At 39.4% G+C, this 25,566-nt stretch overlaps 1 protein-coding gene across 23 annotated transcripts in view; it reads left to right on the forward strand.

Annotated features, from left to right (window-relative positions):
* The window catches only part of LOC133489997 (formin-binding protein 1), a 61,905-nt gene that overhangs the window by 19,250 nt on the left and 17,089 nt on the right, over positions 1-25,566 (forward strand). For 12 of the 23 annotated variants that reach the window (XM_061799413.1, XM_061799426.1, XM_061799410.1 and 9 more), the window contains 8 exons: positions 4,018-4,074; positions 4,153-4,300; positions 9,231-9,293; positions 11,481-11,585; positions 17,279-17,407; positions 17,683-17,829; positions 19,686-19,880; positions 21,084-21,272. In XM_061799413.1, the coding sequence (XP_061655397.1) occupies positions 4,018-4,074; positions 4,153-4,300; positions 9,231-9,293; positions 11,481-11,585; positions 17,279-17,407; positions 17,683-17,829; positions 19,686-19,880; positions 21,084-21,272 (1,033 nt within the window). The remainder of the gene's footprint in view (positions 1-4,017; positions 4,075-4,152; positions 4,301-9,230; positions 9,294-11,480; positions 11,586-17,278; positions 17,408-17,682; positions 17,830-19,685; positions 19,881-21,083; positions 21,273-25,566) is intronic. The other 11 variants (XM_061799424.1, XM_061799429.1, XM_061799428.1 and 8 more) reach the window with 2 other exon arrangements.

The following is a 25,566-nucleotide window of genomic DNA, read 5'->3' on the forward strand; positions in this document are numbered from 1 at the left end:
ACCGGCATTAGATTCTGAAAATAATGGCTAAATTGTGGATGCGTGAGTCGGTGTATTTGTGTTATTTTATTAATTGACAAGTGTATTTCGTTGGCTTGGCGACAAAATGCTGCACGTGACTATGCAATGGGATTTCTTTGGTTTCTTCCTCTTTGTTTGTGGATGGGGTTGATATATATTAGTATTTTAATGAAAGCATGCCACATGTTAGTGTCTCCTTTAAAGGGGAAAATGCTGACTTGAAAAGAGGAAATCAAATTCACGACTGTTATCTGTTGAGTTCTGCTTCGAGCAAGAGGAAGTCAAGTCACTCTGTGTGTGTGTGGTGGTATGCTGCGGGGTGGTGGTGGGGGTGGGGGGGCGCTTGTGCGTTTCCATAGCAACATGTAGGTATCAGCCTTATGTACGCCCCCCCCAGTAGGTCTGACCCAGATTTGCGTTCCTCCAACCACAAGTGTCACCCCCCCCACTAGATGATGAGCATATAAACAGCCCGGCATAGTGGGGGATTACACCCCCCACCACACACACACACACACACACACACACACAACATTAGTCATCTTTAAAGAGGACTGGCAATATGGTATTGACTCCCCCCTCACCCTCAGTTTTATAGCGACTAGCCAATACCATTGCAGTATTTCCTTAGCAACAAATCCTGACAGACTTCTTCTTTTTTTTGTAAGAATTAAGTCATCTTGCGATAATAGGACTATTCGTCTTGTGTTTATGTGCGTTCCCCACCAGAATCTGCGGGGGCAAAAAAAGGTCTAACGTGCAAACAAAGAGCATAAGAAACAAATAATAAAAAACACTGGGTTTTACAGGTTTGCAATAATAGGATTTTATTTTGGTAAAATGATGACTTTATTTTTGTAAAATTTGTGACTTTATTCTGGTAAAATGACAACCTTGTTTGAAATTACTGATTTGCATACATTTACTACTGGGTTCAGGTAAAATGATAACTTTATTCTCATAGAATTAAGATTTTATTCTCGTAAATGTACAAATGTATTCTGGTAAAATTACATCTTTATCCATTTAAAAATTTTTTTTTTTATTACTGTCTTGTTCTCGTTGTATACTGACTTTATTCTTGTAAAAACATGGTTTTAGTCGGGTAAATAAAGTTTGTTTTTTTCTGATAAAATTACACGTAATCATTTTTTTTTCTTTAAACATTGGCCCCAATATTCTTACGTAAATATATTTTTCCAGCAATAGATTTGCAATTACACAATTATACAAAACAATAGTAACCCGTCATTATTTACAGCACCTTACAGTATGTGAGTTCTTTTCCATAGCAACCACACACGCTGTACTAATCCACATCTAATCCGCTTCCGATTGCATTGGTGTAAACATGCACAATGCGCCGGTTGTGCCAATACATTAAATGCCTTTTTCCCCACCCAAATTCCAGTCCAACATAATCCACGGTGACGTGGTGAGGACGACTACCTTTATTTCCTTCAGTATATCAAATAGGTGAGTGGACGCAAGTCATCTTGGCACGTGACACCTGGCTTGGAGTGACTGAATGGCGACCTGGATGCTATAATTAGACAAGGACAAGAGGAGAGGGGGGAGTTGGATGGTTAAATCTGCCTAGCAACACTCCAAAAGGGATGAGGGTCAGATTAAGAAGGATGGAGTGCAGACACATGGAGGGTTGGTTTTTTTGTCTGTTATTTATTATGAATACATATTTTCCCTTTAATTGCAGCGTAGTGGTAAAATGACTACTTTAATCTTCAAAATTTACAACTGTATTCTCGTAAAAATTGTGATTTTATTCTGGTAAATTCTGATTGTGAATTTGTTACTTTTTTATGACTTTCATGTGGTAAAAGTGTAACATTATCTTAGCAATAATTCTAATGTTATTCTGGTAAAATTACGATTTCAATCTGGAATATATATTATTTTAGTCTGGTAAAATAAAGACGTTAATCCGGTAAAATTATGATTTCATGCTGGTAAAATTCCAATATTATTCTGGTAAAATTACGAATTCATTCATTTCAACTAAAATTGTATTCTCATAAATTTACCACTAAGTTCTGGTAAAATGACAACTTCATTTTCGTAAAATTATGATTTTAGCCTTGTAAATTTTCTACTATTTTTGTAAAATTGTTATTTTAGTTTAGTAAAAAAATAAAAATTCTGGTAAATTTGCACCTGTATTCTGGTAAAATGAATGTACAAACGCCACTTTTGCAAATGCTGTTTTTTTGACAACGAGTCAATTTAATGCCATGCTTGTGACTCTATCACAAGGCTTATGATGATGTTTCGGTGACAGAGTAGCCACCTAGCATCCGTCCTCCCGTCTCGTGCCGCTCAGCCCGAGTCACAACAAGGGCGCGATAGAAAAGCATGTTTGTCCATGTTTGTTTCTGGCGACTGGCTCTGCATTTGACCTCCCCCCGGGGCTTGGAGGGTGGGGGGTTGAGCGGATGATTTATGACCCGACGAGAAGGATGGAGATGTCGTAGCTAGGGCGGAAAGCGCTCTTTGGAATTGACTGGATAGGCGCTCTGGCAGGTCCACAAGGACTGCGTCAGACACACATAATAATGGCAGTCACTTACACTCCCCAGTATCTAAAATAGACGGGTGGGTTCGAGATGGGCGATGAATCTGTTGTATCGATCAACTTGAGTTCTTTGCTCACGATGATTTATTATGATTATTTTTTTAAAGAAGCGATTCTTTTGAACGCCTTCCCCAGTTCAAAGCGCGTCCCCGCTGACGTGCGCTGCTTCCACGAAGGCTGTGTTTATACTATGTTCTCGGCGACCATGGCAGCCACCGCAGCCGTCTGCCTGAAACGTAAAGCGCTGTGGGACTTTGACCATTTTTTTCTCCAGTTTTCACACGGTCTATAATGGTATCTGTACCAGACTGCCGCTTAATAAATGTAATAATATTAGTTTTCTGTCAACAACTAATTCACCAATCCATCTCTTGTACCAAAACATGCATAAGAGCCCGTTATTTACATACACACTGAACACTGCTCTTTCTCTCTCACACACACGCACATTCAACATTAAGCGTCACAAACGGGTATAACACGGCGAGCATTGTAAGGAAATGAACATGGATTAGCGAAGAGTTGTAGGCCACGAGTGTGAGATGCTGGGTCATAAATTTGCTCCCCATCACACAATGGACCACCTTGAAGTGATGCAAACTAAAACAAGCAGACATTCCAACAGCTTCTTCCATCTTGCCATTAAATTGCACAACTTTAATTGTATCAGCATTACCACATTACCGGTAACCTTTTATTGCTAAGTGACTCTGCGTAGTGTGTTTTTATGTCTCAAAAGTATTATTATTTTTTTTGTCAAAATGGCTGCCTATTGTCGTACTAGAGCGTCTCCAACTTCCGGCGACAAATTCCTTGCCTATTTTTGACATACTTGGCAAATAAAGAGGATTCTGATTCTGATTCTGATCTGCACCGTGACTGGCTGTGGAAAAACTTGGTCAATTTCAAAATGTCGCCGGGCAATCAGGGCCTGCCACATTTCTCCATCCTGCCCCCGTGCATTATCTCACGACTGTCCCGTTTTGTCCACGGAGGCCTGATACGGGGTTGCCGTAGTGTAGCGGTGGCCTTACAATATGGCTGCGGTAAAATCACCAATTACGAAAAATACGGTTGCCCTTACTCTTCGATTCCTGCAGTTTGTCGGATTATTTTACGATGTTAAATTATTGAACATTTAAAATATGAATATATTGAGGATCGCGTTTACATACGTGTTTTGACAAACGGGACAAAATTTGCTTCTTGTTTTCAGTTTGTCAGTTCTAAAACGTATTCAACATTATACAATGAAAATCGCGGCCATCCATCATTTTTTGGGCAATTGTTTGCTTGGAATTGTAACACTGGTGGTACTGTAGCATCTGTATCCAGAAGCATCCGGAGATATTGATAATTATTCGAATGGTTAATGCACATGACTTAAATGACTCTTGCTCTCACAGGAATTTATCAAAGAAATACCAACCCAAGAAGAACTCACGGGAAGAGGAGGAGAGCAAGTAAGCTTTAAGACTTAAATGGTAAACGCAGACGTTTTCTCTCGGGAATGAAATGTCAACGGTCCGACGATTGCTCAGGTACACGTTCTGCCGGGCCTTTCTGACCACGCTCAACGAGTTGAACGACTACGCCGGGCAACACGAGGTGATTGCAGAGAACCTGACGTCGCAGATCATCACCGAGCTTTCGCGCTACCTGCAGGATCTCAAAACCGAGAGGAAATCGGTGAGTTGTCTTTTTGACAAAAACCTGTGTGAGCCTTGACGTTTCCATTGTAGGTGGGCAGTTTGATACAAGAAAACCGCTAAAAACGAGGTCTCGGACGCACTTTTCCGGACCATCTATTGCCTGATAACAGGACATTGCTTTGAAAAGGGAAAGCAGAACCTCTCCTCCAATATGGAGTGAAGCAGCCCATTTCGTGAGCACGCTCCACTCACCCGGCGCTGAGGTCACGCTTGAGTAAATATAGCTTCACCCAGAGGCTCGCCCACAAGTGCGGAACGTCAACCTACTTGACTCCCGTGCGTCTCAAAGCCTTTGTCGACTTTTAAGTCATATTAAGGAAAACAATTAATACAGTGCTAAGGAATAGCAGCCCTGCAGCTCGTGAGTCATAACTAACGTTGCTGAACTTATTAAGTGAAACGTGACCAGCTGGAAAATGAACTTTGTGGGGGGGGGGAATGTCACGGAGGAGGTGTCACGGAAGCCCCTAGCTGAGGGAACTGGAGTGGAATAAAAGCCAAAGCAGAGGCTTGTTTTTCAAAGGCACACTGACCCTTTTTTTTTTAGTGTATGTTCACTGTTGACATGTTGCCCGGGGGTCACAGCTAGCGATCAGTTTATATTTGACACTTTGTTCATGTTTGTAGTGGTCCCATACCAGGGGGAGGAGGTATCTAACCTTTTGTGAAGCACCCCCCCCCCCACCCTCAACCACTCAAGTCCTGCTCTTTTGGCTGGTTCTGAACTGGAACATTCTCTGTCCAGTGTCCAGATTTTGGAGCCTATAGACTGCAGAGTGACACACGCTGGGATTTTCCCACAGTACTTTTAACTGCTCTGGTTCATTTAAATATACTTCAATCCCCCCAAAAAGACATTGAGAGGCACAGCTTAACCCTCCTGTTATTGTGTGGGTCAAATTGACACTTTAAATTTCTTTGTATACACTACAATGTCCCCAAAAAAAAGGCAAATTCACTCTTTAATTCCTTACAGTACACTAAAAAGCACCAAATAAGGTACTAAAATGTGCACAGAAACACACGTTAAGCCTCTTGTTAGGTTGCAGGACAGGTTGACAAATTAAATACACAAAATGCGCTGACGATGCACTAAAATGTACAAAAAAGGCACTGAAACACATACTGTGAGCCTCTTAGGTTTCAGTTCATATTGACCCATTAAATACATTTCAATGCACAAAAAAGGTACTGAAACGCACGTCTTAAGCATGCTGTTATGTTCCGGGTCAAATTGACCCTTTGAATACACAAAAATACGCCCAAAAAGCAGCTGAAATGTATTTTAACCGTCATGTAGCAGGTCAAATTGAGCCTTTAAATTTCGTAAAATACACTGCAATGCACATTAGGCACAAAGACACATCTTTATCGTCCTGTTATGTTGCGGGTCAAAATGACCCGTCCTAAAGGGGGACCAGTATCTAAACGATGTAAAAAAAAATTTGGATGGCCTTCTTTTTGTTAAATATTTGTAATTATTGTCTAAAATAACGGTCACTTGAATAAAGGGCATTTGAATATTGATTTCCCCACATCACAGCCTGGCTTGGAGAATTCAGGCTAGTTACACAAGCACATTTGAATTGCGAACTCCCCTAGAGAAATAAGATGACACAATCTCCGAAGATTTTGGCTTGCCGAAACAAAGTGTTTCCCCGCTTTCCCTGCGGGATGAGGAGACTGGATTGGGATTGTGTTGAGGAATGATTATAAGGTGTTCTGTCAGCAAACAGGCTGCTGGTCTCAGGCTTAGGTGTCATCTTTATATACGACAAAAGCACCGGCTTATGCTACTTTAACGCTACTCGACATTTATGTGCACTTGTAGCCGCAGTCCAGCATGCGCTCAAACAGTTTGAACAAATTAAAAAAATATTCGGCCAACATTCAGGGAGTAAACATTTAGCCAAAAGTCAGCTGGTAACCACAGTGTGTTTAAAGTTTTAAGTTTGTGCTGTGGTTGTTGGCCTTGTGTACGCGTGCTGAAGGAAAAAGAGGCTGACCTCAACCACAGGCTAAGGATAGCGTTGTAGTCAAGAACATGTAAAGCAAGTCAAGACCAAGACCAATGAAATGTGAGACAGAGTCAACACCAAGGAAATGTATGACTTAGTCAAGAACAAGACCGGGGAAATGTGAGACCAAGTCAAGAACAAGACCAAAGCAAAGTGAGGCCGGGTCATGACCAAGACCGAGGAAATGTAAGACCCAGAACAAGAACATTTGAGACAGTGTAAAGAACATGACAGAAGAAATCAACAGCAGTAAAGTCAAGAGCAAGACCAAAGAAATGTGAAGCAAAGTCAAGACCAAGACTAAGGCAGTGCCTTACTCTGACATCGAGTCAAGAAAAAGACCCAGGAAATATGAGACAGAGTCAAGAACGAGACCATGGAAATGTGAGACTGTTTCAAGCACAAGACCAAAGCAATAAGAGACGGTCACAAACCAATGGAGGTCAAAACAATTCAAGCCCAATGCAACTGGCAAGACGTAGCCAATGAGAGGCGGAGTCATGAACAAGACCAAACAAATGTTACACCTTGTCAAGAACATGACCAAGGCAGATCAAGACCAAAACCAAGACCAAGAAAATCTGAGACTCAGTCAAGGATAAGACCAAACAAATGTGAATCCAATTCAAGACCAAGGAAATACGAGTCAGAGTCAAGACCAAAGACCAAGGAGAGGAGAGCCCTGAAAGACAACTGATTGTCGTTATGGAGTTGCAGTTGTAGTTGAAGTTGGTACTGTAGTAGGCAGAAAGATGACTTGCGCTGCTGGCCTTCCATCAGCAGCGCGCCCTTGTTTGAGTCTCAGTGTAAATTCTTTGCGCTCACTGCCCTTATCTCCTTTATCTCTTCTATGATTTGTGGCTATTTACAGGGATTATTGTGTGTGGTGACAACCGTGCAGGAGTGAGTGTAGGGGGTGCATTCCTGCGAAGCACGTCATTCCAATGAATGACCGAACAGTCTTGTTAGAACTTCAGTGCGCATGGAAAAAAAAAAAAACATTGAATTACACAAACGTGGTTTTGCTTTTTCTTTGGCTTAATGCAGCACTTATTCTGAGAGATTTCCAGCATGTCCAAATGCCTCGTCACTTATTCAATTCAAGTTCAAAGGTTTTGGTTATTTGTGTACGTCTTACAATAGCTAACTTCACAAACACTAAAATCCCTTCACATTACGTCAATAAAACACATTTCAAGTTGGGAAAAATGTTTGCACATTGTTTGGTTGACCATCGTCCTGGAATGGATCGTGTTGGCGAAACCTTTCAGCACAGCTTGCTTGGACGGCACTGCAAAGAAAAGAGGCGCTGCATAGTTGGCACTGGTGCATTCCCGCATGCCTTTGCTCCAGCCTGATAACCTGGAAGGAGCCACAGGGTCCGCTAGAATTCCTTTGTCTGTGGAAAATGGACTCCATTTGTTTTCAGGACCTTGTGACTCCAGCGAAAGGTCTTTGTTCGCATTTATGGGTGTTTTGGAAGCGCACCGGATGTCCAATACTTTCCACAATTGTCGTAACGGGGAAACATTTGCTCGTAGGAATTAAGTCACGTAGTCTGCTGCTGCTTTGTTGTCTCTTGGTATCAGTCGATTAGTACTGGCAAGACAAAAACGTGAAGGCCGAGCTGCGGGGGAAAAAATGCACAATTTTGTCCACGTGAGGACTCCAGAGGCTCCGCGATACATTGGAGTACTTCCTCTGAAACAATCAAGCACTTCCTTATTTTTAACCAGCTTCCCTAGAAACTTAGGGAATGGGAAGTGTGACTATTGTTGTGGTAAACTCGCCAAGTAAATACGGAGTATTCACGATATTCTAAGTATGTATAACGGTACATGTATCACAAAATACTAATTGCAAAGATTTGCATGATGTCGAGGCATCTGCCTAACAATCGCAAAACATTTTGTGAAACAATGGCACAGCAATCGCAAAACATTCTCAAAACAATCACAAAATATTTACTAAAATACCGTAGAACAATAGCATGACTATCGCAAAAGATTTACAAAATACAGAAAAAAAAGAAATTGGACAAAATATTTGCAAAAACAAACAAAAAAACATTAGCCAAAGTATTGCAAGATAAAAGTAAAAGTTCCATAACAATTTGTAAGGCAATTCGCAAACAAACAAAAAAAGAAAATACACAAGATTTAAAACGATTGGATAATAATCACAAAATATTCCCAGAATTTTCAAAAAGAAATTCTGCAAAACAATTGCAACACATTTGCAGAACACAAAAGAGCCAAAAAACATTCGTCAAAGAATCAAAACATTTGCCCTAATATTGCAAAACCGTCTCAAAACATTGGCAAAACCATCGCATAACAATTTCCAGCACAATTGCATAAAACTGAAAACAACCATCAAATATTTGCAACACTATTATTGCAAAGCAATTGCATAGCAATTTCAAAATATTTACAACATTTTTGCCAAGTTGCAAAATTTTGTAAAAGCATATAACAATCTCATAACACTCTCATAACATTCAAAACGATTCTAAAACATTTGCTAAAATTCTGCGTAACAATCCCAAAACATTTGCAAACATTTTGCAAAACGATAGTAAAACATTTGCAAAACTCTGGCGGAACAATCCGTGGCTCTTCTTGCATCAAATCGACCTGTAGACATCTGCTGGAGCTGGTACAAATCGGTCTTTAAGCTTATCGGAAAATGAGGTCATATACAGCACGTTTATGGATCTAAAGTACGGACACTTACATCTACAGTATTTACCCAACTTCCCCCCCCTTGCCATTATCACAATTAATATTGATCGCATTCAAGGGTCACTTCAGAACCCATTACACTCATTATTTCAAGATGGTGGCGTATGCTTGTGATTGATATTTGTGTTCACGTGTCTTCCGACAGCACTTCCAAGATGGCCGCAAAGCACAGCAGCACATCGAGAGCTCGTGGAAACAGCTGGAGTCGGTGAGTGATCTCAGAACGGCTTCAAAAGTGCAATGGTTCTGCGGTATGTTTGTATTTTTGGCTTTTTGAGTTTTCTTTGCCGTTTCTTTTAATAAACTCTCAGCAAGGGTATCGAGCTAAAAAGCAACATTCTGATGACGAGTAAAGCTAAATATGACTGCAAAAAAAATTTTTCGACGACAACAGCAAAAACATTTCACAGTTCTTGAAAGTTTTTATTTTGTCATCGCAGTTGAGTTGAGTATACTTACTTAAAATGATCCAATATGTTTTGGGGATAAAGTGGTTTAAAAAAATATGAGATATTTTTTTTCTAAATATTATTTTTCTATTAATTAAAGTATTGAATTCTTGATTTTAAATTATCATACATGACAAAAATACATAAATTACATTTAAATTTGAACATTTTATTGTAATTATACAATAAATGTAAGTTTATTTAAGTTTATATTCTGTGTGATAAGTAATAATTTATGTATACAGTATAAAATAATTTTAGACTTTAATGTAATTTATGTTAAAATGTGACATGATTATTATGTTTTATTTTTATTTAGTTATTTTTTAAATCAATTTATCAAATTCGCGAATCACACAAATAAATGCATTTAATTTAAAAATGTTGTCTTATTTTATTTAAAATGTTTACATTGTTTAAATAAAATATAATTACTCATATCATTAAAAACATAAGTCATTTTAAAGTATATTTTATCATAATAAATAAATACAAATATTTTATTCAAATTGTTTTATGATTTTACACTATTTTTAAAAATCCACATTTTCTGTCATTTATTTACATACATATTTTTTGCCACATATTTGATCTTTATCTTATTTGTTTGCTAAAGCCTTTCTAATCTGTCAGGCAATCTTATGCCGTCCGTGTGGCGAAATAATGATGTAATTTTAAAACTTAAGTATTTATATTTGAATTTGATGAAAATACATCATTAAGTAACAAATGTGTTCACGTTATGCATTTGTAATGAATAAGTTAAATGCCAAATGGTGTCAAAAGTTGTAAGAGATCTGACAATTCAATACTTCAATTAGTTGGAAATGTGCTCCACTTGACTGTACTTAAAGAGTTTTTGTCCATGTAGTCAGTCCAGTGCAGTCACGGTTGAGTGTGACAAACTACATTAAAGCAGATGCGGCCGTGTCACATCTATTTGTTTTGGTGCAGAGCTTGCACAGAACAGCGGGCCTTATCTGTGCCTCCTCACCGCCCTCTCCCCAGAATGAGCATGACTGCGTTCAATGATCTCTTTGTGAGGCTGATAGGCAGAGTTCACAGTGCACGCCGGCCCCCGACAAACTCACGATTGTTGCTCCGGAGTCGACACAGGCTTGGATGAATGCTTGTTTTCGCGCACACAAGCCGCTACTATGGACGTATGTTTATTCCGCAGCCGACCGACGTTGTCGTTGTGTCATAACGTGACCCACGTTGCGTATTAGAATTTTTATATGACGCATTGCGTACACAGTCTAGTACACACTACCATGCTTATTATAAAGGTCGCCGTGGCGCCATATTTGACTAATCCTGAGACTGGACTTGACAGAAGAGATAAAGTGCTCGCTAAGGGTTAGACAAAATGACATTGCAACATAATACAATATGTTCGTGTTAATTTTTACAGGAGCCCTGCATACTCACAGTCTGGCATTCGTAATATTTTTTTTCCCCCTTAAATCAAAAATAAAAAAATAATTGACTTTTTTTTTTTTTTTAAACTTTATTGTCATAATAGTTTCGGCATTCTTGAATTCACACAGATTTAGTTTTTTTTCTTACATTAAAAGTTTATTTTCATTCCTATTTTAAAATTTTATTCCTGTAATATTCTCCCTTTTTCTAAAAAAAAAAAAAATTAAATCAATGCTTTATGCTCATATCACAGCAAGCCCTCACATATTCGTGTTTTGGTATTTGCAAATTCACATAATAATTTTTTTCTCACATTAAGATTACTCCCCTATTCTTAACACTTTATTCACACACTATTTCGACATTTTTCTAAAAACGTAAATCAAAGCTCTATTCTTATTATGTTGTACAGGTTTAACATTTTTAGCATCACTAGTCTTCATTGTTCACGGGAGGTATCGTTATCTACAATTGCTGCGATACTTAATGTGGGCTTCCTTCGCTCTGCTTTTTTTTTTTTGCAGTGTAAAAGGAAGTTTGAGCGGGATTGCAAAGAGGCCGACAAAGCACAGCAGTACTTCGACAAGATGGACGCCGACATCAACGTGACAAAGGCTGACGTGGAAAAGGTACGTTGACCGCCAACACCCCCATAGCACCCCCCCCCTCCCCCCAGTTTTGACTTGGCACTTCCTGTTTAGACATCCAATCCAAAGAGTCCTCAAACTACCCTCTGTAGCAGGGGTGTCAGCCTCAAGAGTTGACACAGTTCGGACCCGATTAGTATGCAAATACAGGCCGGGGAATAAAGAGCCTTTCTGCTTGCTGGACACAAACAGCTTCGACGGGAAAAAGAACCCTGGAGCAAGCATGCCAGGCCAAACAATAGCCGCGTTGTGCCGTATACACAGTGGAGGCATTTATGGAAGCGCACTGTACGAGCCTCGTGCATCACTCGTAATGTATCAGCGCACAGCAGAGTCACACCGTGACCACTGTCAGATAGTCACAATAACATCATATGATTTGTGCAGAAGATGCATCAATACGTTGGATCTGTGGTTCATATCGGTGACGTATCATCACATCAATCTGACAATTTTAGATTGCTCATAGTCTTATGTAGAGTTGTGCAGGTGAGGCAAGGCCACCTCAGCCAAATATTTGCAGCTTGGAAGTACGTACCCCGGGTCATAATTTTCCAACGTGTGGGTAAATCACTGCTTTTGCAACGTATAATGTTCTACACTGTCATTGCCTTCCACCGGACTCTTTTCTCGTCATGCACAAAAAAAAAAAATTGGAAATTATTTTGCTCCTGTTGTGTATTTCTTAGTGGGAATTAAAGTTGCTTTTCTATCTTTAAAATAGTCACTGGAGAAGTTGAAAAATTCGCCAACATTTATAGACTAGTTCTGTCTGTTCGCAGCCATGTTGTTACAATACATTTGTACATTTACGAAACTAGAGTCACACTTTTACGAGAATTAAGTCGTAATTTTACATGACTAATGCTGTAATTTTAAGTCATAATTTTACAAGAATAAAGTCGTAATTTACGGTAATCGTCATCATCCTTATAGAATAAAATCATAATTTTATGAAGAATTAATGTAATTTGACAATAAAATAGTAAATGTTCAAGAATAAAATGTTACTTTTATGAGAATAAAGTCATCATTTTACAAGATGTTACTGTGCTTTTGTAAACCACCTCCTTTCTTTTTGCAGCCATGTCGTTAGTGCAAGCAGTGCACAGCAGTTAGCGCTCATGGAGAAATATTTGAATTTAATTCAATTGAGTTTGGTTAAGTTGCGTTATATTAAACAGGTCATAAATATTTTGGTTGAATTGTTTAAAAAAACTAATAATAATTCCGATGGCATTTAGAGGTGCACTTGGTAGTTTTTTTTTTTTTATTGGCCTCAGGACTACTATCTATGCCTGCGATGTGTAGTGACAAGCAGAACAAATGACTGCTGCTCCATGACCACCCCTCAACCACACTTCAACATTATTTCAGTATACAGTATCTATTTTGGCTCAATAAAGTTTGGTAAGCACCGCGCTGGATGTGTATAAAGAACACAAGTGATGGCGTTACTTCAAAGTGACGCACCCGTGACCGTTCCTGTCATTAACGTGTCATGTTATCCATTAACTTGAAGTCTTTGCGGATTTTTCCCTCTGACGCGGATGCCAAAACCTCAAATGGTTCCCTGGGCTACAATTTGGGGTTTGGAAAGATCACCTTTTCTTGCCGTGGAGCTCCGCAGTCATAAAACATCGCAACGATGTTGTAGCCCCTACTTATACAGTGGAACCTGTAAAGTTTAACAGTTATGATCACTGTAGTGTCAATAGTACAACACATAAAACAGCCAACCTTAACTTTGATAGCGAGTGACCACTTGTATGCTATAACTCCTAACAATAGTAAAATGTTTTAACCCATGTTAATACAGTGGTGTCTTGACTTTAGAACTTTCCTAAACTTTTTTTTTTTTTTTAAATAAGAAAAATAGCAGGCTCTAGTATTATAGTATCAAAACATGGTAAGAATTCAATGGGCATTATGGTGCTGTGCAGCATAATACATACAGACATACTACACATAGATTTGATAAGAATGGTAAATCAAGAACAAAATGGCAAAACATTTATAGGACTCAAAATAATCTACACGAATCAAAAATGTTTGCATAAAACTAACAAAACAACAAAACTATACAAATGCAGGAATTGCAAAATAAACACAAAATATTGCATAACAATCACAAAATATTTATACATGTATTGACGATTACAACACTACGTAACAATTGGAAAACATTTGCAAAAATATTGTAAAACAATATCAAAACATTTATTGTCCATAAACACCACATAAAAATCGCAAAACTTTGACAAAATTCTTAATATTGCATAACAATGTGACCATATTTGCATAATAATGTTACAAAATTCATAATATTGCATAACAATGTGACCATATTCGCAAAATAATCTCACAAAATTCATAATATTGCACAACAATCTGACAATATTCGCATCATCACAAATAAATCTCAATCACAGTTAGTTCTTTGTTCACAAACGTTCACAACAATCACGAAAAAATTACATAACAATCGCAAAACAATTGCAAAATAAAACAATTAACAACAATAGCAAAACATTTGCGTGACAATTGAAAGACATGTGCAAAAATATTAAATGTCATAAAACAATCACAAAATATTTTTTAAAATGCCACCTAACAATTGCAAAACATTCATAAAATGCTACATATTGTACACAAATCTCAAAATACTTCCATAAAAATTTGTCAAAAATAACACAAAACATTCATAAAAACACCACATAACAATCGCAAAGCATTCACCGGAATATTCTTCATCAATCACAAAGCATTTTTCTCACAATCACAAAAAAGTTACACTAAAACCACAAAACATTCACACAAATACCATAATCGCACAGCATTCACAATTCACACAATTCAATCGTAAAACATTTGCCAAAATATTGCATAATGATCACAGAGCATAACAATTACAAAATATTCTGCTCAAATATCACAAACCATTAAAAAATATACCACAGTCACACAATATTCAACAAAAGTAACGCAAAGCAATCGGAAAACAGCCACCAAAACATTGCATAACAATCACAATACATTGGTATAACAATCAGAAAACATTTGCAAAAACATCACATTTGCAAAACAGCGACAAAATACATTTGCGAAATATTCAGAAAGATATTGCAAAAGAATCGCAAAACAATGAGGTACACTGACGTCTCACGTGAAGTTTTGCGCGACCTTGAATGCATTTTTTTTCCACTTGCGCTGTGTACTGATTGTTTACCCAGCTTCCCCATTTGAGCGATGACAACGGATCTATAGCAACGTTTTGCTTAGCTGTAAAGGGCCTAACCATCCTTTTTTATGTTTATGTGTTTGTATACCATTTTTTTTAATGCCTCGCCTTGAAGCGAAGTTTCCTCAAGGTAGGTGCGGCGGACACCAGGCGTTTCCCCCCGTGTGTGTCTGGACGTCAGTGGCTTGCCTCACTTTGTCGTTTTTTTACGTGTGCAAAAAGTGAAGGATCGGTTTTAACCGCAATCTGTCATACAGCGTATAACGTATTCGCTGACGGAAAACCGAGACAGGATGTGATTTGGTGTCCATGGTGACACACGCTGGTGTTGTACGAGCGCACTTTGCATAGCACCGCATGCTCACACGTGCACTCACACTTTGACGTGCTTTATATTTTTTTTATTTTATTTTTATTTTTTTTAAATAAGCTCCATCCCATATATCACCTTCCTTTTGTCCAGGTTGTGACTTCCACACTCGCGTATTAGTATGGCATTTAGTGGAATATATGATGTCAGCTATTGCTTGCCCATGTATGTGTGCGTGTGTGTGTGTGTGCGTGTGTAATTTAAAAGCAATTTTCCCGATTAGAAATACAGCGGTGACATAACTTCTGAGTTTAATTCGTTCATGACCACATATGTAACTCAAAACACGCTTATCTCAAATCATATTTGCCTATGGACGTGCCATTAAGTTGTTATATCCCACCCCAAAAAACACCAGCAAACACCAGTTTTTAATGAGCAAAACTCATTACTGTAAAAATGTACAGTAATAACATAATTAATTGGAATGTAAAGAATTAAACAGTTTATCCATCATGATTTTTCAATGGGCGTTGTGCTGCTCCTTCTGCTGTGTGCGCCTTGGCCACCAGCAGCAGTATAATACATACATATACTACAAGACAGATTTGATGACGATAGACAGAAGAACACTGTTGCAAATAAGAAATATTAGTTGTTTTTCGCCGAGGATAAAGACCATAATAAGCCTGAGAATATGTTCCATGCTTTGTCTACATGTGTTGCTGCACTGTTTGTGTTCAAATGTATTGATGCTACTTTCGTTAGCCCGTCGATGGTGGTGATGTTTTCGCATTAAGATAGATGACTTTAGTAAGGCAAATATTTATGTTCACTTCATATTTATATGTTGAAGTGAGTTGAGGAGTTTTGTGGAGACAAAAGTAGTGTTTTGGCACCGTCTTGTGGCATCCATAGGCAATTTCAAACCATTTTGGTGGGGTATCATGTTTCTCTCTGTGCAACAGACATCATAAAGCCTTTTATTATCATTTAATTGATTCCCCCGACTCGATAAATCACCAACCCTACTCTTGAGAAATATTTTTCCAGAATTTGTATGACTTTTGGTGATGTTGGGACTTTAGGGGGCTGCGCTCTATCAGGAGGCTTCTGGGAAGGCAACCATTCTTCAGAAGGACTTTTTTGTTATCGGCGACAAGTGATAATAGTGTTTGTGTTGGACAGTCCTCAGTTGTGATGGAACGAGGAAACAGATATGCTTAGCTAACTGCGCACATACACGCGGGCACATGAAGGCAGCGCACGTGTTGTCCCGCTGAGATAATCTCATCTCCATCTGCTGAGATCTGTAATAGTGGCACTCCTGCTGCACTTGATCAACATGAATGTCAAATTAGCCAAACTAGCTAAAAATCCCGCTTTACAAAATGCCCGCCCCCCTCCTTTTTGACTGTCAAGCCACTTACGCCTTGTTTAAATGTCTTAAAGCAGGGCTTTTCCTGGCTCAAATTAAGGCAGAGGTGCTACTAGTGGTAGCATGTGTCAACCACTTGATCAAATAAATCGATCAATAGTTGCCCTTCTAGTTTGAATATAACGTTACTCCTTCTCAACCGCTCACTTTTCCTCCATGTCCTGAAAAGATGCCTACCTGTTTGAAAATCGCCAAACTTGTGCACGACACGTTTGCAGTCGAAAAAAGAAATTGGCATTTGCGGCTCTTAGAGTGTAGTGTGTGTTCTTATGAATGTTTTTAGCCTCTTCAGTGTCATTTTTTGACGTGGCATCATGAGGGGATTTTATGCCGTGTCCCAACGAAATGAGCTGATGTTCGGTGCCATTCTTGACTGAGTTTGGTTGTCTTTTTCTTCATTTTCTATTGTAAATAAAGTCATTTTCTAAACATCTGAAAAAAATCTTCAGATAATAACACTTTCCTTCAAGTCAGAGAGGTTTCAGAGCCGGAGGCGGCCGAAATTAGACGCAGGTGGCCATCTCCAAATTTTCTATGCAGAAAAAAAACCTGCTTAAGCGTGCATGTGCTCATATGTACGCACCAATAAGCTGTGTTTGTTTGTGGTTATTTGTATGTTAACAAACCACTTGCCCCACTGTTCTAACAGCGTGTCTTTTTTGTTTTTCTTCTTTGTTTCTGTTCAGGCACGGCAGCAGGCTCAGGCCAGGCACCAGATGGCGGCCGACAGCAAGAACGATTACTCGTCCTACCTGCACAAGTTCAACCAGGAGCAGAATGAGCACTATTACACCATAATACCCAACATCTTCCAGGTGCGTAAGGTTTATTTACTCTTCTTCGTGTATTATGTATGTCTGTATTATACTACCTCCTGGTGGCCAAGGTGCACACACCACAAGGAGCACAACGTCAATGAAGCATGAAATCACGATGCACAAACTGTTTAATTCATTTAATCATGTTATTATTGTATTGTTATTACTGTAATGTTTTCATAAAGTTCAATACTGTAGAGTCATTTTTCTTATCCAAAACACTACACAAATTTTGCTAGGTCATTTTTTTGTGTTGTTGATGTGCCTCACAGAGACTCCAAGACATGGAGGAGAAGCGTATCGAGAGGGTAGGAGCGTGCATGAAGACGTTCGCCGACGTGGACCGCCAGGTGATCCCCATTGTGGGAAAGTGTCTGGACGGCATGACCAAGGCGGCCGAGTCCATCGAGGCCAAGACGGTGAGTCGACAAAACGCTAAAGCCTTTCTAATCTGTCGGGCAATCTTATGCCGTCCGTGTGGCGAAAAAGCATCCGTGGGCGGGGGGCGGGGGGAAATTTCATACTTGTACTGCGTGGGAGTTTCCGCCATTCCGCCATGAATGCATACCATGGCTCCAGCCTGTTGCGCTACAGAAGTAACAATGTGTCACATGCTCTCAAGGCGAGACAAGTGAGTGCATATGGAAAGCAAAGGGGTGTGGACACGTTTGTGCACAAAGGCCAGATTCGATTTTTCAAATCTAAAGATGGGCTGTAGCATTTATATATATATATATATATAAATAGATAGTCATTCTTATTTCTTAGTTTTGATTGATGAAATTATAATTAATTTACTGTTATTTAACAAAATCAATGTTAAACGGATACAGTATGTAAATAATGTTTTTTTACATATCAATAAATTACCAATTATTTAACAAAACAAATTTTAAAACGTTAAATGTATATTTTTTTAATTTTACTAATATCTCTTTTTATTATTTACAAAAAACTTATTTTACTATTAATGACAATAACTATTCATTTATCATTTACAATACATTGTTTTGACAATTATTTAACTAATGAGTAATTTTTTTTTTTAAAAATGTGCATTTTTTTAATTTGACTAATATTTGTATCATAATTTAGAATAAATTAATTAACCCTTTATTCAACAAAAAACATTCAAAGAATGTTTAATGTACATGTGTGTTTTCATTTTACTAATAGTTTTTATTTGCTTATTTGCTTCCGGTGTCTGTGGGGGCTCCCGTGTTTTCATCAAGCCTGACACATTTAGCTCTTTCTCCCCCATTCTCCTCTCGCGCTTATCACCTCGGCTGTAAACACGCCAGACGGCAGGACGGTGTTGTGCGCCGCCTTATCTGCAGACGCGCCGCTGAGTCGGAGAATCACAGGAAGCAGACGGCGGCGCGTTAAGATTCAGTTTGACAGACGACCGAGGAAAAACGGGAGTTTTTGTACTGCGTGCAATTTTTATCCACCACAAAAGCGGGTTTTTAATACTTGAAAAATTCACTTTGTCATTAAACGTGTTATTATAGTTGTTTGTTTGAAGGTCCAAAATCAAGTTCCAGCAAAACATTCCAAGTAATATATCAAAGCCACTAATGAGCACTTTACAGAAATGTAGTTATTACATTAATATGTCCTCATATGATGGCGCAAGGACCACAAAACCACTCATTTCTATTTTGACTAGCAACAACGTCCAAAATAAAGTTGGAACAAAACAGGCCAAGTATTATATTAAAGCTGCTGATGAGGGCTTTTCAGATATATGATACATTTATTGGTATGTCCTCATATGATAACGCAATGACCATAAAAACATTTTTATGGCTATAATTTGAAAGTTCACTCGTAATGAGGTCCACAATGAAGTTCCAACAAAACAAAACTGCTGATGAGCACATGCCAAATATATGATTAATTTGTCGATATTCAATAATGATGATGATAATAATGTCATGACCACAAAACCCGTTTTTTTTTAATGCCACTAATTTTACTGTTGACTAGTAACCAGGTCAAAAATCAAGTTGTAACAAAACACTCCAAGTGATGATAAGTACTTTTCATATATATGATTAGTTTGTCAATATGTTGTCATATGGTGACGCAATGAGCGCCAAAATCCACCCGACAGGATATCCGATTGTGTTTTTATTTTATTTTATTTTTTTATGCATTTCAAAACTGGCAAACTGAACTGTAAATGGGTCAAATCTGCTTGAAAAAAAGAAGCACTGATTCACGTGTGTGTGTGTGTGTGTGTGTGTGTGTGTGTGCGCGCGTGCGTGCGCAGGACTCCAAGCAGGTCGTGGAGTCGTACAAGTCCGGCTTCGAGCCGCCGGGGGACGTGGAGTTCGAGGACTACGGGCAGGCCATGAAGAGGGCGGTGTCGGAAACCAGCTTGAGCAACTCGCGGGTGGAGGTCCGCGAGAGGCCCGCCGGCAAAAGCAAGGGCAAACTGTGGCCCTTCATCAAGAACAAAAACAAGGTAACACACACACAGCAGCACCGCGCCCGCGCTCAGAAAATGTACCGCGCGTTCTCGTGTTAGTATTTTGATGGTGGTTTATTCCCCCCCCTCCCTCCCTCACCGACGTGGAGCGTCCGTCGCGTCTGTAACACACACTAATGCAATTCCCGCCTGTCCGGCTTCATATTAATTCACCCGCAGTCTCACTCTGTGTTTTCCACTGACCGGCCGTCCACTGTGAGCAGTGATAACCTGATTTCTGACTTGCGGGCTGGTGGTACACTCATTATTTTTTTTTAAGAGGCTTTTACGTCACTTTTGGGTGCTTGTTGTAGTTAGGATGAATGTCTTTAATATGAGGTGTATGACATGTATTTAGACTAAAGTGGAAATAAGACAGTAATCCCACGCATATTTCACGGTTCATTATTCACAACTTGTATTTTTTTCTCTGAAACCTATCCCCTATTTGCTAAAAAAATAGTTACTGATAACTTTCTGTGCATACTGTACTCCCTTGACACCAAATTACTGCACTACTTTCTTATTTAGCGACTGAGAGCCCCAAGATGTTTTTGTTCGTCGGGCAGGAGTTGAGTTTCGCCCCCGGGGGTCGCTCGTGGCTGCATGTGCATGTACATGGGCACGTCCGATGGATGCATTAGGGTAAATTTGAACTTGAAATGATATTAAAGTGTTTTCCAATCATTGTTTGTGGTGTATTTAGGGTTTAAACTATTAATATAGGCAATTATAAACATTTGTAGGAGGGTGTCAATTCTCACAAATATCGGGGGATTACTGTAGTAGTGGAATAGCATCAGAATTAGTATTTTATTTATTTTCTTTGTTTTTTTTCAATCCTGCATCACTTGATAGTCTTCCGCTTTGGCTTTTGGGAATGACATCATCACAGCGCATGGCATCACTGTATTATCTATTTAGCCAAGATTTGCTCAGAATGGACGCTCGCATGCACTCGGGCTGCAACGGCTGCTTGCTTTCAACGCGCTTCGGCTCTGTCTTTGTTTTACTCACATTCCACTGATGATATCGACGTTCCTCTCATGTTGTGTTAGAATTTTTTTGTTCTTTTCATTTGCGTGTTGGAGAGGTTTATTGATTTTGTGTTCCCTCCTCCTTTTCCTCCATTGGGATTCTGGCCCCCCATTCTTCTTCTTCTTCTTCTTCTTCTTCTTCTATGGTTTTCCTTACCGGTAGTTTATGTCCCTGTTAACGTCCCCCCGCCAGCCCCCGCCCGCCCCCCCGGCCTCATCCCCGCCCTCACCCTCTGCTGTTCCCAACGACTCCCAGTCTCCCAAGCAGCCCAAGGAGCCTCTTTCACATCGCCTCAACGACTTCATGGCCTCCAAGCCCAAAATGCACTGCCTGCGGAGCCTGAGGCGAGGGGTAAGTGTGTGTGTGTGCGCGGGCGCGCGTGTGTGTGTGGGTGTGTGCGCGCGCCAAGCTTTTGTGCATGCTTTTTGTGTGTCTCCGCACCTGAGCACTTCACCTTCCGCACTGTATGGGACCCCAAGGCATTATTATCCACAACATAAATATGATCGTGATCTGGTCATGTAGCAGATGGAGAGGGTAGCAGCCATTTTACATATAACTACAGTTTTATAATAATACTTTATATTATATATTTCTCCCAGGAAAAAAAAAAAAAAAGATTTTTCTTATTTTTCCCCTAAAAAAAAAAAAAAAAAAAAAAAATCATATTTACACAAATAGTGCCCAAAGAATGTATTTGATTCAACTGAGGAAAGCATCCGGCATTTATTTGTAGAAAAGCTGTTTTAAAAATAATTCTTTCTTTTATAAAAAAAATTTCACCAATAAATAATGATATTTAACATAAATCCACATTTCCTCAAATGTTGGCACAGGCAGGGTAACAAATAATTACAATATTAAGAATTTTCACCACTAGACGCTGGTGTGAGGGGGTTATTTACTCAACTCCAGCTATACGAGGCATTTATTATTTGTACAAATTCTGTTTTATAGAATACTATTTTATATGATGTATATTTTCTCTTTTTCTTCACCAGAATTAAATGATGATGATTTAAAAAATATATGCACAAAAAGTGACTCGATGATATATTTACTCAACTGCAGAGTATCAGGCTTTTGAGTTCTACCACATTATTATTATAATTGTTTTCAATACAAATAAAAGATTAAAGTAACATTTACCCCAAATACTGGCCTGGACATTTTTTTACTCAACTGCAGGCTCCGTAAAAATAATGTCAGCCATAAATTACAATCCAGGACGTTTAAAACAAAAGAAATGGAAGCATTCGGAGCAAGTTTGAACAGTTACTCCACGGGAAAAGGAATCACCAATGAAAGGTTGGCGTTTGATTGCTGTGGATGGCACCTTGCAACTAATTGCAACTTTATTATCATTAAAAAAAAATTTTTTTTGGGTAGGTATGGCATGTATTTTTTCACTGTTAAACTGAGCCTTTTTTCCCCAAACCTCACACATGTATGTAATGCCTTGACTCATACAGTGCAATACTTTTTTTCTGACTTGCTTTCCCGTTCCTATGAATCGGTGATGGCTGTCTGACTCACCAGCTGTGTTTTCATCTTGTGTCCTCATTCTAACTCACTACGACACACCACCAACACCCCAAACGCTCACCCCCCCCCCCCCCCCCCCCCCGACCCCCCCTCCTCATCCTCGTCCTAGCAATACGCCTTGACAGCAACATAGAGACACATCGTACTTCTCGCTGGAGGCAGATTGTTCATTTCAAAAGGACTGTGGTAATTCCCAGCAGAGTCACAGTTAACTATTTGCAAATTCAACTTTTTCGCCTTTTTTTTTTCTGCAGAACCTAACCTCAGCTATTTGAAGATAAACACGCTGGTGGTTTTTGTGCTTGTTGTGGAACTAAGATCCCACAAGATGGCGCCAGAGCCCTGTCTAAATAAGAAAGTAGTACAATTGGTCCAAGGACGTACTATATGTTTGAAGTTATGACTCGCAAATGGGAGGCTAGCTGTTGATGAGAGGGAGGAGCTAAGTTCAGCCTGGATTGCTTCAGAGAGTGCATGTACAGTATACAAGTAAACGCAATTATTAGCAAGCACATTGCTATTTTGGTGGATATTGCGACAGTAATTTAAAAGTGACTTGGGCACTTATATTGTCAGTCCAACGATTTCTAACTGACCCCTCAATTTTTTGAAACGTGGTGTATTTAGTTGAGCACTTACTGTAGCTGATGTTGAGCAGCTAGCCGATCAGTAGTGATCCGGACCTTTTCTCTGAATTTTCTTTGAGGGGTTTACATTGCGTCACGCCGCTGGTTGCTGTCAAGCCATCTTAGGACATTACAGGAAGAGCACAAAAATACATGAACAGACAGAAATGTGTGAGTTTTTCGGAGAATGTCTGAGATCAAACGGGTGAATTAGCAAACGGTGAACTGCGAATAGGCTGGCTCTCAAAATTCAGGTATTGCAGGAGTGACTTCCTGGAGGTTATCGGCAGCAGCACAAACAGGGTGTCATCGTCAGAGAGGTCGAAACGCACCTTCCCGTTCCCCTTCCGGTCGTCCCTGACCTCAGGAATGGGTGTTCGCTCACGTTTTCCTTCCGCACGCCAAAAATGTATTTAGGGCACCTCTTGAAATTGCTTTGTTTGGTCCTGGTGATTGTTCTCGGGCCAAGTAAGTCACCGTTTTTTTTCCCATTTATTTAAGGCTTGTTTATCCTGGTCAAATTCTATGGTCATTTTTCCCCCAAAATTCAGCCCCCGAAGATATTATCACTTGGGAGCATGAAATTTGGTTTGCATGTCTGTCATGGGTTGACCCACAAAAACGTCTCGAGAAGCCGTGTTGGAAAAGAAACAGGAACTCCACCATTTTGGATTGAAAAGGCCATTTTAGGGTCATTTTGGCCATTTACAAGAGTCCTTCAAAGACAAACTTGCCCGAGAGATTTTTGTCCAATTGCTACCATGTACACTAGATGCATGATGCCCGTCGTCATCGTTGCTGTTACTACCAAATTTGAACCAAGTATGCTCAACTGATGGGTGACGGTAAATTGCGGAAAGGTTTTTGAGTTTTTGCCATTTGCTATGAAATTTGAACCGCGTATACAAGATGGATGGGTGATGCTAAATTAAAGAAAGTTTGAATTTTCATCACTAGTTTGGCTATCAAATTCAGTGATGGTAAAATGGCGGAATATTTTGAGTTTGTGTCATTGCTACCAAATTTGCTACCATAAACTCTTTAACAAGTCAGCTTCACAAGGTCAGCTTTTGACCAAACGTTGACCCGTTTATCGCCTTTCCCAGCTTAAATGCCGTGTACAGTACATTTGAACAGGGGCAGCCGTTATTCAAAGTACTATAAATTAGTGTGAACATGACACGTGAAAAGCGCAGAGGAAACCATTGAAGGTCGGCAGGGAAAATGAGAAGAAGAAAGGAAGTGATGTTTTTTTTTCTCACATTCTCAGTGTAGCAGGAAGTGCAGGTTTGTGCAAAGCGGAAGCTCGGCGACGTTATTTGAAAGCGCGATAACCGCTGTTCAATCCGATGCGTTATCAGCCTCCACGCAGATTTTTCGCATTCCGAGGGAGATGATTGAAATGAAAGCCACTCTTTTTCCCCAATGTGTCCTTTCATCAGATGGAGTCAGCTTCTTCCACTTCATGCCTGAAAGCAACTTATCTATGTTTCGTATATATAGATGTTTGTCCATGTTCCAAACTTTAGTGATGATAGTTTGTTAATTCAACCCCCACTGGCACACAACGTTAATAACCATGTATTCTCTAGTGGTGTGCGATACTACAAGACTTGCCGGTAACGCCCAAATTTGTTAATAATTCAATTAGATGTACCACCAAATTGACAAAACTGAATCACTTTTCACTGTGTTAAAAATGTTAAAAAGGTTTCCATTCGGATTATTATTTCGCTAAAACTGAGGTAGCGATCAAATTCCAATGCAGGGTCAGTATCACTGATACCAATATTAATGAATGAAATCATGATTTCGGTTTCTGCGTCATCAAATTGCTGATTGGATTTGAATGACGTTAAGTGTACTTGTGATTTTTCCTTTGAATTACGAGTTAAAACCCAGATATAGTGCCGAGACAATGTATTATTCGCTAGGGATCTGGCGCCCTCTTGTGGCATCTCGGAGTGTTTCAGAAAGCGCACAAAAAACAGAGAGATAAGGTGGGGAATGGAAATAGGTCAATTTGCGAGTGGTGAACCATGACTAGGCGAGGATTTGCTGTAGGTGATGGAAGCGTCGTAGTGCTTGCATAAGAGAAACTAAACATCGATATTTTGGATATATGGTTTGATCATCACTAGTAATGGGGCAGTTGTGCCAGTGGAGGTGTTGTGTACATTGTATGTCCAGTATAAGGAGAAGTTTTATGGCTAGCCGTTTGAGCATTTCGTCAATATCGTTGATATCCAACTTAACGTCCTTGTACTAGTCTGCTCTTTGTTCTTACTTGTCGCACAATTGAGCGCACAAGTAGAATGACTTCCACTACGGTATGATGTTTGTGCACACGAGTAGAACCACTTTGGAATACTAGTAGGACAAACGATGTAAACTGACATGTTACTAGTACTGGTTGAACTGGTTAGTCGGCGAGTCAACTACTACTATTACTCACTACTACTCCGCATCTCCAT

Source organism: Phyllopteryx taeniolatus, chromosome 15, assembly GCF_024500385.1.
Source record: "Phyllopteryx taeniolatus isolate TA_2022b chromosome 15, UOR_Ptae_1.2, whole genome shotgun sequence".
Lineage (NCBI taxonomy): Eukaryota > Metazoa > Chordata > Actinopteri > Syngnathiformes > Syngnathidae > Phyllopteryx > Phyllopteryx taeniolatus.